Raw genomic sequence first — 12,323 nt, 5'->3', positions numbered from 1 at the left:
TGAGGCCCCCCACTAGTATAGTTTTGCTGTCTATTTCTTCCTGTAACTCCCTGAACTTCTCCTCTAAGAATCTGGATGCTATACCATTTGGTGCATATATGTTTAGTAATGATATTACTTCATTGTCTATGGTGCCTTTTAGCAGGATGTAGTTTCCTTCCTTATCTCTTTTGATAAGATCTATTTTTGCTTTTGCTTTGTCTGAGATAGGATTGCTACCCCTGCTTTTTTTTCTTCAGCTGAAGCATAATATATTTTGCTCCAGCCTTTTACCTTTACCCTGTATGTGTCACTCTTTTTCAAATGTGTTTCCTGTAAACAGCATATTGTAGGGTTATGGTTTTTAATTCACTCTGCTATACGCTTCCGTTTTATGGGAGAGTTCATCCCATTCACATTTACAGTTATGATTACTATCTGTGTCTTTTTATCCATCTTTTTTCCCCCCTGTTTATTATTTTCTTTCTCCTTTCTCCTTTCCCCCCCTCACTAGTGTTTTGCTTTTGACCAGAGCCTGCTTGGGTCCCACCTCCCTTCTATTATTCCTTTCCCTTTTCTTCCCCTTTACCTTTACTGCTTCTTTCCTCCCTTCTATCCCCCCTCCCTTTTCTTTCCCCTCTCCCCTCCTACTACCTATAGTACAAGTTAGATTTCTATACCTAACTCATTATGTTATTCCCTTCTTGAGTCAAATCTGATGAGAGTAGGGTTCAAACAATGCTCAACCCCCTCCCTTCTTTACTGTTCTAATAGGTTTTTGTGTCTTTTCCTGTGATGTAATTTACCCTTGTCTGCCTCCTCATTTCTCAGTACATTTTCTTAGCTCAGACTAATCCACTTACTTGGATCCATTTAACCCACTTGATTAAATTTTTTTTTTCTCATTACATCAAAGTCAACTTATATCCACCCCCTTTATGTATACTCCTTTAACATGGTATAATAACAATACAGTTCTCAAGAGTTGCAAGTGTCATCTTCCCTTTTATGGATGTAAACATTTCACCCTTATTAACAACATATTGTATCTTTCTGTCCCATTTACCTTTTTATGTCTCTCTTGAATCTTGTACTTGAAGATCAAATTTTTTTGTTGAGCTCTGGTCTTTTTATCAGGAAGGTTTGGAAGTCCCCTATTTCATTGAATTTCCATCTCCTTCCCTGAAAAATCATGCTCATTTTTGCTGGGTAGTTCATCCTTGGCTGCATTCCAAGCTCCTTTGCCTTACGGAATATCATGTTCTATGCCCTACGGTCTTTTAATGTAGAGGCTGCAAGGTCCTGTGTAATCCTGACTATGGTTCCATGATATTTAAATTGTTTCTTTCTGGCTGCTTGCAGTAATTTCTCTTTTATCTGGTAATTTTGGAATTTAGCTATTATATTCCTTGGTGTTTTCAATTTGGGATCTCTTTCAGATGGGGAGCAATGGATTCTTTCTATAGTTACTTTACCTTCAGGTTCTAGGACTTCAGGGCAGTTTTCCTTTATGATTTCCTGAAAGATATTGTCCGGGCTCTTTTTTTCATCATGACTTTCAGGTAGACCTATAATTTTTAAATTGTCTCTCCTGGATCGATTTTCCAGGTCAGTTGTTTTACCCATGAGGTATTTTACGTTTTCATCTATTTTTTCATTTTTTTGTTTCTACTTGACTGATTCTTGCTCTCTCATAGAGTCATTAGTTTCCATTTGTTCAATTCTAATTTGTAACATATTGTTTTTTTTTCTTTGAGATTTTGTACTTTCTTCTCCAATTAGTCAATTGTGTTTTTAGGGACTTGTTTTCTTCATTGTACCTTTTTTCCAGTTGAACAATTGTGTGTTTTAGGGACTTGTTTTCTTCAGTGTACTTTTTTTCCAATTGGCCAATTGTACTTCTAAAGGACTCCTCTACCTCCCTCATTTGACTTTTAAAATCCTTCTTGAGCTCTTCTAAGACGGCTTTTTGGGCTTCAGACCAGTTCATATTCCCTTTTGATGTTGCAGATGTGGGTTTGATGACAGTGTTGTCCTCTTCAGAATTTCTGTCTTGATCTTCACTCTTCTCATAATAGTACGTTTCTTTTTACTCATGGTGTTTCTTTATTCCCTAGCCTTTAAAGAGATTAAGCTCTCCTGCTGGGGAGCAGAGGGCACTGACCCAAGCTTCTTGTGTTGGGAGCCTAGGTCTTGGTCACTGGCTTTGTGTGCTGGGGCCTCTTACGTTGGCAACTGGAGGCTGTAGGGTTCTGGCAGCTTATCTGGTGTTGGGCTGGAATCAGCAAGGCTGGGACTTTCAGGCAAATCTAGGTTGCCTGCTTTTCCTTTCCTTTAGCTTTATTTGGCTCCTTTTAGATGGGTGCTGCCAGGTGTTTATCTGCCTGGGGTCCCTTGCGGTACTGCCTCCCTTAGTTCTGTTGAGGCACTGAGAGACTCCTTTGCTGTAGAATGCTGAGGCACCTGGTGGTTTTCTGAGCTGGTTTCCACCGGTTTCCCCACCCTCACTGAGGCACTCGGAGGTACAGCTGTTGGTGTTTGCCTGCTCGACCACCTGTGCTTCGGGATCTCCTGGTTGGCGGTTGGAGGCTGTAGGGTTCTGTCAGCTTACCAGGTGTTGGGCTGGAATCAACAAGGCTGGAACTTTTTGGCACCTCTAGGTTGCTTTCTTCAGCTCCTTTCAGATGAATGCTGCCAGGTGCTTATCCGCCTAGGGCCCTTTGTAGTGCTGCTTCCCTTATTTTTGCTGAGGCGCTGGGAGACCCATTTGCTGCAGAATGCCGAGGCACCAGAATCTCCTCCTGGTGTGCTAAAGTGGGTCTTTCCACTAGCTGGCTGGGTGACTCCCGGTTCCTTACTGCCCCCCTTCCCCCAGGGTAAGAGGGGCCTTACCCGTTAATCCCTCTAGCTACCTGGGCTACTGCACTGCTGCTCCCCGTCTTTCTTCTGGTTCATCTGTTGCAGGGTTTTTTCTGGGGTGATATTTTCTGGGTTTTCAGAGGTTGATAGGGGGAAGGTGAGAGCGACTACCTTTTTACTCCGCCATCTTGGCTCCCGGAAGCGGAAGTCCACTGAAGTCTTCTTGACTCTAGGTCTCTTGCTTTCCAATTTTCAGGGTCAGTAGATAGTGCAGTGGGCCTGGAGTCAGGAAAACCTGAGTTCAAATTCAGCCCCAGCCACTTCATAGCTGTGTGAGCCTGGGCAAGTCACTTAACTTCTGTTTGCCTCACTTTTCCTCAACTGTAAAATGGGAATAGTGATAGCACTTCCCTCTCAGGGTTGTTGTAAGGATCAAATGAGATATTTGTAAAAGGTGCTTTAGCACAGTGCCTGGTATGTAGTAGGAACTATCCTTCCATTTCATCTCCCTGCCTTAAGTCTCCTTACTCTAATCCATTCTCCACTCAGCTTTCAAAGTGATTTTTCTAAAGTGCAGGTCTGATCTCGTCTCCTCTCCAATCAGTAAACTCCATTGACTCTCTGTCATCTCCAATAAGTTAACAAACATTTAGCAAGTGCTTGCTGTATTTCAGGCACAAATGTGAAGTCCTCTGCTTATGTCCAGGCATGCTACAATCCATCTACAATGGTCTACTTTCAACTTCTTCAGCACAGGTCAAATCCCACTTGCTGCAGAAGGCCATTCCCAGTCTCTCGCCTTAATGAGCCCCTACCCCTGCTCTCCAGTGACTTTATTCTGAGATTACCTTCTATCTACTCTGTATTTATCATGTGTGTACATAATTGCATGTCCTGTCCTTAATTAGAATGTGGACTTCTTGAGGACAGGGGCAGAATTTTTGCCTTTCTCTTTATCCCTAGTGCTTAGCACAGTTTGTGGTACATAGTAAGCCCCCGATCCTAACATTTCTTTCTCCGCAACATCTTTTGCATATGATTTCTTTTCTCCACTCATATATCTACTGTCTCCATAGTAGATGTGTACATAACCATAATTTCCCTCAATATCTCCCTTTGAAGGGAGATATCTCATATAAGAAATAGTATTTGTAAAGCTAACAAAAGAGAAAGAGGAAAAATTAGCATGACCCATCAATATTTCAAAAAAGTCTAAAAATGTATCCAATGTTTACTTGTGAACTGCCCCCATCTCTACAGAGGGATGAAGGTGGGGTATCTTCTCACATTTCTTCTTTCAAGCAGTGCTTGAAGGTCTTTATAGTTTAGCCGCTTTCATTTTGTTGCAGCGGTAGTTGTCTTTTTCCATTTACATTGTTGTAGTCATTGTAGATATTGTTTTCTTAGCTCCAGTTCCTTTACTCTGCAACAGTTCATATAGATTATTCCATACCTCTCTGTATTCATCTCATTCGTCATTTTTTGTAGCACAGTAATGTATTTCATTGTACCACAATTTGTTTATTTCTCAGTTTATGGGCATCTAATTTATTTCCAATTTTTTGCTCTTACAAAATTGTTGCTATATATATTTTGCTATATATGGTTGTTAATAGTTTGTCATTCTTCTTTTGAGACCTGTTTGTTCCTATCTTTTCAAAAATTACCTATTGAGAAATGGCTTTTGGTATTAGCTAGCTGTTAATTGTTTATATATCTTGGATAACAGCCCCTTATCAGAGAAATTTGGTACAGAATCCTTTTCTCCCCATTTAACTGCTTTGCTTGTCTTACTTAAATGCATTCATTTTGCTTGTGCAGATACTTTTCAGTTTTATGTAATCAAAGTTATCAATTTTATCTTTTTTAATTGTCTCTATCTCTTGTTTGATTAAAGAATATGTATCCTATACATAGCTGTGAGAGGTATATGATCTATTTTGCTTCTAATTTTTTTATATTATGATCCTTAAAATTAAGGTCTTATATCAATTTTGAATATGTTGTGGAATATGGTATGAAATGTTGTTCTAAGATTTAATTCTGCCAGACTGATTTCCAGTTTTCCAAACAGCTTTTATCAAATAAGGAGTATTTTTGTACCCAATTTATTTTTTCAAAATTATTAAAGACTAGGCTGTTGAGTTCCATTGTTTCTGATTCTTCCTTGTCTAGTTGGTTCTATTGATCTGTCTCTTTTTTTTTTTTAGCCAATTCTAGATGATTTTTATGATTGCTGTTTTATACTATAGTTTGGGGTCTGGAAGTGTCTTCTTCATTCTTACTTCTTTTCATCATTTCTCTTGATATTCTAAATCTTGGTTTATACAAATGTATTTTGTTATTATTTTATTAAGTTCTATAAAATATCTCCTTAGCAATTTGATTGGTGTAGCACTAAAAGGTATAAATTTGGTAATGTTATCACTTTTATTATGTTGGCACAGCCCAGCCATGGACATGGAATATTCCTTCAGCTATTTAAGTTGACAGCCCAGTCATGAACACTGAATATTCCTTCAGCTGTTTAAGTTGTTCTTTATTTCATTAAGGAGAACTTTGTAATTGAATCTATATGACTATTTTGTGTGCCTTGCTAGGTTTGTTCCCAGAAAGTTTGTATTTTTGTAGTTATTTGGAATGGAATTTCTCTTTCAATTATTGCCTCTTGGATTTAGTCATTATTATCATATCAACATATAGTTGCTTTTTGAGGATTTATTTTCTAGCCTGCAACTTTGCTGAAGCTATTGTCTCAATTATTATCTTTGCTAATTTTCTAGGATAAACTAAGTAAGCCATCATGTCATCAAGATATAAAGATAGTTTTATCTCTTCTTTACATATATTTATGCTTTTAACTTCTTGTCTTATTGCATTTCCAGATATGTAGTGTTTAGCATAAGGCCTAGCACATGGTAGGTGCTTAATTAATGCTTAACAACTTGACCTGTAGATTATGAGATTTTCCATTTTCTCTTGTTTCCAGATAACATTTTACATTGACCAACATTATTACCTCGTATGCTTAACTTTTTCTTTGGAGTTTCCAACATATATCTAGTAAGTGATAGTTTTAGTGAAATGCCTTGTAATTCAGCTTTCTCCCAGTTTTCTGTTGGGAGAAGGGAATGGAATAGGTATTTATATGGTGCCTACTGTGTGCCAAGCTTTGTGCTAATCACTTGTTACCCATATCTAGTTTGATATTCACAACAACCCTGCAAGGTAGGAGCTATTATTCCCATTTTACAGTTCAGGAAACTGAGGCAAACAGGTAAAGTTATTTGCTCAGGGTCACACAGGCAGTAAGTGTCCGAGGCCAGATTTGAACTGAAGTCTTCCTGACCTACTGCACCACCAGTTGCCTCTGTTACAACTATGTATAAACTGTTCCTGGTTGTTGGGGTTAGGAATGCATTTTGATTTATCTACTACTGACTGCCCCACCAAGGTTCGGAAAGACTGTGTGGGGTTATAAACCTGTACAGAGCTTCTAGGAGTTAGTAATTATTGCTTATTCCCCCAGGATGACACCTGAAAAAAGGCTTATCATGGATGTATTAGGAAATTAATTCTAAAATAATCTAAGTTTGTCAGTTCACTAGAGTGGGCTTAGCTTTTAAGTCATTCATTATATGCAACAGTAATTCCCCGGAATATAAATTAGAATGTTTTGGTTGATCCATAATGTATCACATGGACTTTGGATCATCTGTTTTAAAAATAAAACAATGGAAGTAATTTATTGAGTTATTTAATGTATGAAATTATATTAATTGGAAATAGTGCATCCATTTGAATTGCATTCCCACTGTCTATAGTTTGTAATGTAGTTTGTTGTTATTCCTCCATACTTGAAGATGGTATATCAAGAAAGCAGAAGAGCAAATTAATATTTATCATAAATATAAATTAATGTTTTGACAACTCATTGATCAATTAAAATAAGATACCTAAAATATTTGCATTTGCCTTTCAAGCAGCCAACTATGTGATTTGCGGTGTGTGGAGTTCAAGTTTGTGGCTTTGTAAGATTATATATGGCCTAAAGAGAAAGTATTAGCTAAACTTATTTTAAAAATAGAAATGCATGTATAATCAGCACCATAATACCTGCAGATTGGTGAATATTTGACTAGCAAATAACCAGGGAAAAAGTAAAGTCCAATATAAATGTATAAATAACTGAGTTGTCATTGAAATATTATTATTTCTTACACTTTTTCAGGAATGGGTTGTTTCTGGGGAGCAGAGCGGAAATTTTGGAACTTGACGGGAGTCTATTCTACTCAAGTTGGCTTTGCTGGAGGCTACACTTCAAATCCAACTTATAAAGAGGTCTGCTCAGGTAGGAAGATTTTGATTTTTGGATGACCAATGTAATGGGTATTTGGGGTAGCTACCTTTTCTGTAGTGCTTACACAACTCACAAAGGGCATGTGGACCCTCTTTGGGCTGGCTCACTCATTCTAACTACCTCTCATTTTGATAGGTCTAGGCGCCCAGAGAAGGTCCACCACCAAATAGTTTCTCTCAAATTTGTTCAGGGTACTAAGGCTAATTCTTTGTGGGTAAATACATTCCCCCAAGTCAGTACTACAGCTCCTGAACCCCCATTGGTGTAGGTCAATTTTCAAAAAATGAGCCATTCACAATAGTGACATTCTTAGATCTGAAATATAACCATTTATTTAACAATATGGCAGAAGAAATAATAACATAATAGATACGTATATAGTAAAACAAATGTAGGAATAATAAATACATTGCAATCCATATACATAAACCTGGGTCATGCTTGTATTCACCAATATATTCATTATCTGTGAGAATGAATCAGCACACAGTTATAGAAACACAGCAGCAAATCAATCATATGAGTAAGGAAAACCATTAACTCCTCTTTCTGTCTCAAATACTGTCCATAATATTTTCTTGATGAAGTACCTTCTGTGTTGAATAGATTATCCATTGCTAAGATGAGTTGTTCAATGCTGTGATTGACTAATAGTTCATTGGACATGATGTCTCAGCTGAAATAATGGCGGTTTGTTCACACCTCAGTAATATCACAATAATCCCTTCTATAGTTTCCTCACTTAAGACAATAACACAAAGTTAAGCAAAAGCATATGCTGCAATAACTGTGACTGACAGAGTTCCATTCCATAACTGTAGTCTAACTCTATTTAGAGAAGAGAAATCTGTTCAAATCAATCATTGGGAACCAGTATTGGTTTTCCAGAATGATAGGTTTGGTCATGCTACCTCCCTCCACAAATAAACTCCAGTGACATCTTATTACCTCCAGAATCAAATATATGGCATTCAACACCTTTCATAACCTAACCCTTTCAGACCTTTCAAGTATTCTTACACTTTACTCTCTTCCACATACTCTCCCATCTAGCCATGCTGGCCTAGTTGCTGTTCTTCAGACGAACTCCATCTCCTCTCTGTGACTTTTCACTGGCTGTTTTCCGGTGCCTGATATACTTTCTCTCCTTACCTCTGCTTTTCTTTTTCCCTAGATTCCTTCAAGATTCATCTCAAACCCTCGCTTCTTCAGGAGGTCTTTCCTAGTCTTCCCAATTAGTGTTATTTTCCCCTCTGGGATCACCTTCCATCTACTAAGTACACATGTAGTCATTTTCATGTTTGTCTCTTCCGGTAGAACATGAACTTCTTGAGGCTATGAAATATTTTTGCCTTTCTTTGTTTCTTAGCACTTATCATGGCGCCTGACATATAGTACAGGCTTTTTATAGTAAAGGGTTTTCCTTATGTATCTACTTGCATATATGTTTTTATTTGTTTTAGTATCTTTCTTCTGATTATAATGTATTCTGTAAAAATTCACACTTTTATTTATAATTCTGGAGTCGTATACATATATATGTGTGTGTATTTTATTGTTATTATTTATTTGTTTTTCAGTTGTGTCTGACTCTTTGTGACCCCATTTTGGGTTTTTTAGCAAAGGTACTAGAGTGGTTTGCCATTTCCTTCTCTAGCTCATTTTACAGATGAGGAAACTGAAGCAAACAGGGTTAAGTGACTTGTGCAAGATCACACAGCTAGGCAGTGTCTGAGGTCAGATTTGAACTCCGGAAGAGGACTCTTTGATTCCAGGCCTGGCACTGTGTCCACTGCATCATCTAGCTGTCATATATATAAAATTATGACATATAACTATATTTATATCTGTTTATCAATTTTTATGTCTTTGGAGGCATATGTATATATATATTTTTATAGATCTTTAAATGTTCACGTATCTATCTATATTTATATTGCGTGTCTGTGTGTATTTTTACTTACCCTTGTGAAAGTAGGACAGTTTCAGGCATTGTGGATGTGTTCTCTATGCATATGAATGAATTTATTAAAAGAGGATGTTTATCTGTGTATAAATATATCATTGGCCACCCAGGTTCAAAATCTCAGAGTCATACCTCACACTCACTTCTTCTCATCTTCCTGTATTTAATCATTTGCCCAAATTTGTCAATTGAAACTCACAGAATCACAGAATCAAAGAATTTTGGCGTTGCGAGAGAACTCAGCAACTATATATGCCAACCCATACCTAACAATGACTCGTCTTTACAACAGACCTCAGAGATATTCATCCAGCTTTTACATAAAGATTTCCAGCGAGGGGGAATCCTTTATTTTTGAAGCCCATTCCGCTTTTGGACTGCTCCGGTTATTGGGTGTTTTCTTGACTCCAACATGAAAATCCTTCCCTCTCTCGCTTCTCGAACTCCCTCTCTTCTTCTGCCTCTACAGCTGCAGCTCCTTCAGCTGATCCTATATGGCATGAACGCTGGGCCCTTCACCATTCTGGTTGCCCCATTCGGGATGCTCTCCAGCTTATTGACATCATTTCCAAAATGTGCTACCCAAAACAGAACACAGTATCCATTATTCTTTGACTAGGGTAGAATATAACAGGTATATAACTGCCTTATTCCTGGAAGCAATGTCTCTCATAATTGGGCACAAATTAACTTTCTGGACTGACACATCATACTGCTGACTTGCTAAGCTTACAGTGCACCAACTTAGTCTAAATTGCTAATCATACTTCTACCCATCTTGTACTTGTCAAGTAGATTTTTTGAATGTGAGTAAAAGACTTTATATTTAGCCCTATTAAATTTCATTTAATTCAGTTTGGTCCTATGTTCTAGCCTGTCTGGATCTGCTGTCATAGAGTGGGTTAGCTTTTCTTCTAGTTTTGTGTCATCTCCAGATTTGATGAACATGCCATCTCCATGCCTTTAGTGAAGTCATTGGTAGCGATGTTTAAACAGTACAGGGACATGCACATATCCTGAGATGTTTCACTGGATAATTTCCTTCTCAGCTGAGAATAAATGAGTAGATTTTGAATCAGGCCATTCAACAAGTTCAAAATTTATTGAAGTATAAGTGTCTTTTGTTGTTGTTCATTTGTTTCAGTCATGTCTGACTCTTCATGACCCCATTTTGGGGTTTTATTGGCAGAGATACTGGAGTGGTTTACCATTTCCTTCTCCAGCTCATTTTATAGATGAGAAAACGAGGCAAACAGGGTTAAGTGACTTGCCCAGGGTCACACAGCTAGGAAGTGTCTGACGCCAGATTTGAACTCAGGAAAATGCCTCTTCCTGATTCCAAGGCCTGTACTCTTACCGATTGCACCACCTAGCTGCCTCGTTTACTTTCTTATAATTTTTCTACAAGAATAGTATAAGAGATTTATTAAATGCTGTGCTAAAACCCTCCCCACCCCCACCCCCATGTTTGTGTATATCTGGATCTATATCTACATCATTACACTGATCTACCTGTCTAATAACTGTCAAAAAAAAAAGGAAATAAGATCAATTTGACTTAATCTATTCATGATGTAATTACACAGATTCTTTGTGAGCACAGCTTCCTTTTCTAGGTGTTTCCTAACCATTTCTTTAATATTATGTTCTAGAATTCTGCCAGAATTAAAAGACAAGGTTACTGGCCTATTGTTTAAAATTCTATTTTCTTCTTCTTCTTCTGAAAATTAGAGCAACACTTACCCTTGTCCAGTTCCCTGGTACTTTTACTGTTTTCTACAGTCTTTCAGGTATCACTGACAGTGATTTAAATAATCAAATTCACTTGCACCTGATTATGTAGTCCATCTGATTAAGGTAACATTAACTTATCAAAGATATCTAGGTGATCCCTTACCATCTACTTATTTATGTTGGGTATAAACTCTTTATTAACATTTTTTTGGTGTCATTTCTAATCCAGAAGTCATTCTTCCTGACAGAGAAAATAGAAACAACCAAAACCCAATTCGAACAACAATTCTTCAGTTATCATTTTCTTTACAATGTATCTAAAAATAATTCCTTTTCTTTTCCTTAGCTTTTCTTATAAGCCTCAGCTTATTCTGAGCTGTAGCATTCTTGATTATTCTTTCTTTTCTTACTTCCATGCCATGCTTTTATATTCTTCCTCATCTTCTGCCATTGTTTCCATCTACTGTACAGATTTTTAAGAAATCTAAGTTGGTTGATGAGTTCCCAGTGAATCAATATTGTTCTCTTTAGAGAACTCTTTCTCTTCAGTGAAATTGATTCTCTTTGTGTATTCAGAATTTTAATCACCGGAAGCTTCCCATCAGTCTTACACTTACTTCCCTTGTAGAATTTTAACCTTTGGTCTTTGGTCTTTGACTCTTGTACCCCTTCTCTGCTATCTATCTCCTCTTTACATACATAGCCATTGCCTTCATCATCTTTCATCTGGACTATTGCTATAGCCTTATAAATGTTCTTCTCTCTATTTCTAATCATTTTGCTCTCTAATTCATCCTTATAAGTTGCCGATATAGTCTTTCTAAGGTCCTTGGCAACCCTTTAAAAATCAAACTGGCCCTCGGGCAGGTGTGGCCCCCTAACTTTTTCCAGTGTTAGAGAGATAATGGCATAAAAGGGGGCAGAAGAAGAATTACACTGTTTTCAGAGCATCTATAAACATCAAATTATTTATACTGTAAATATGAAATCTTTATGCAATCACCATTGAGTGGCATACTACTGAAGCAACTAAATTGTATCAATCTTGATAATCTCACTTAATGAAGCTAGAAGAGAAAAGGAATGATGGAAACTAAATGGAAGGATGACTCATAGGTTCTCCACAGAGAGGAAGATAGAGGAGTTGATGGGTTTGGTTCTGTCTGTTTTGTCAAAGTCAGTAAGAAAGATAATTTTATGCCACGTTTAATCATCTCATATTGTAGTAATCATAATAAATATTTACAAAAATATAACCATAAGAATAAGTGCAGATTATGTGCAAACATCTATTGCAAAGGATGAAGAGATGGAGAAATTCTACAAATTCCTAAAAATTCTACAAATATAGTAAGATCCTTCAGGTTATCTTAACATCATTTAATGCTTGGTGGCATCAATGTAAAAATGGTTGTAGTCGAAGAT

At 37.2% G+C, this 12,323-nt stretch overlaps 1 protein-coding gene across 1 annotated transcript in view; it reads left to right on the top strand.

The window, feature by feature from the left end:
* Window positions 1-12,323, top strand: part of MSRA (methionine sulfoxide reductase A) — a 544,359-nt gene that overhangs the window by 267,157 nt on the left and 264,879 nt on the right. Inside the window, exon 3 of the mRNA XM_027853894.1 lies at window positions 7,070-7,189. Within this exon, the coding sequence (XP_027709695.1) occupies window positions 7,070-7,189 (120 nt within the window). The remainder of the gene's footprint in view (window positions 1-7,069; window positions 7,190-12,323) is intronic.

Source organism: Vombatus ursinus, unplaced genomic scaffold, assembly GCF_900497805.2.
Source record: "Vombatus ursinus unplaced genomic scaffold, bare-nosed wombat genome assembly UNPS02010219.1, whole genome shotgun sequence".
In the NCBI taxonomy this organism is placed as follows: Eukaryota; Metazoa; Chordata; class Mammalia; order Diprotodontia; family Vombatidae; genus Vombatus; species Vombatus ursinus.
This window is presented reverse-complemented; position numbering and strand designations above follow the sequence as displayed.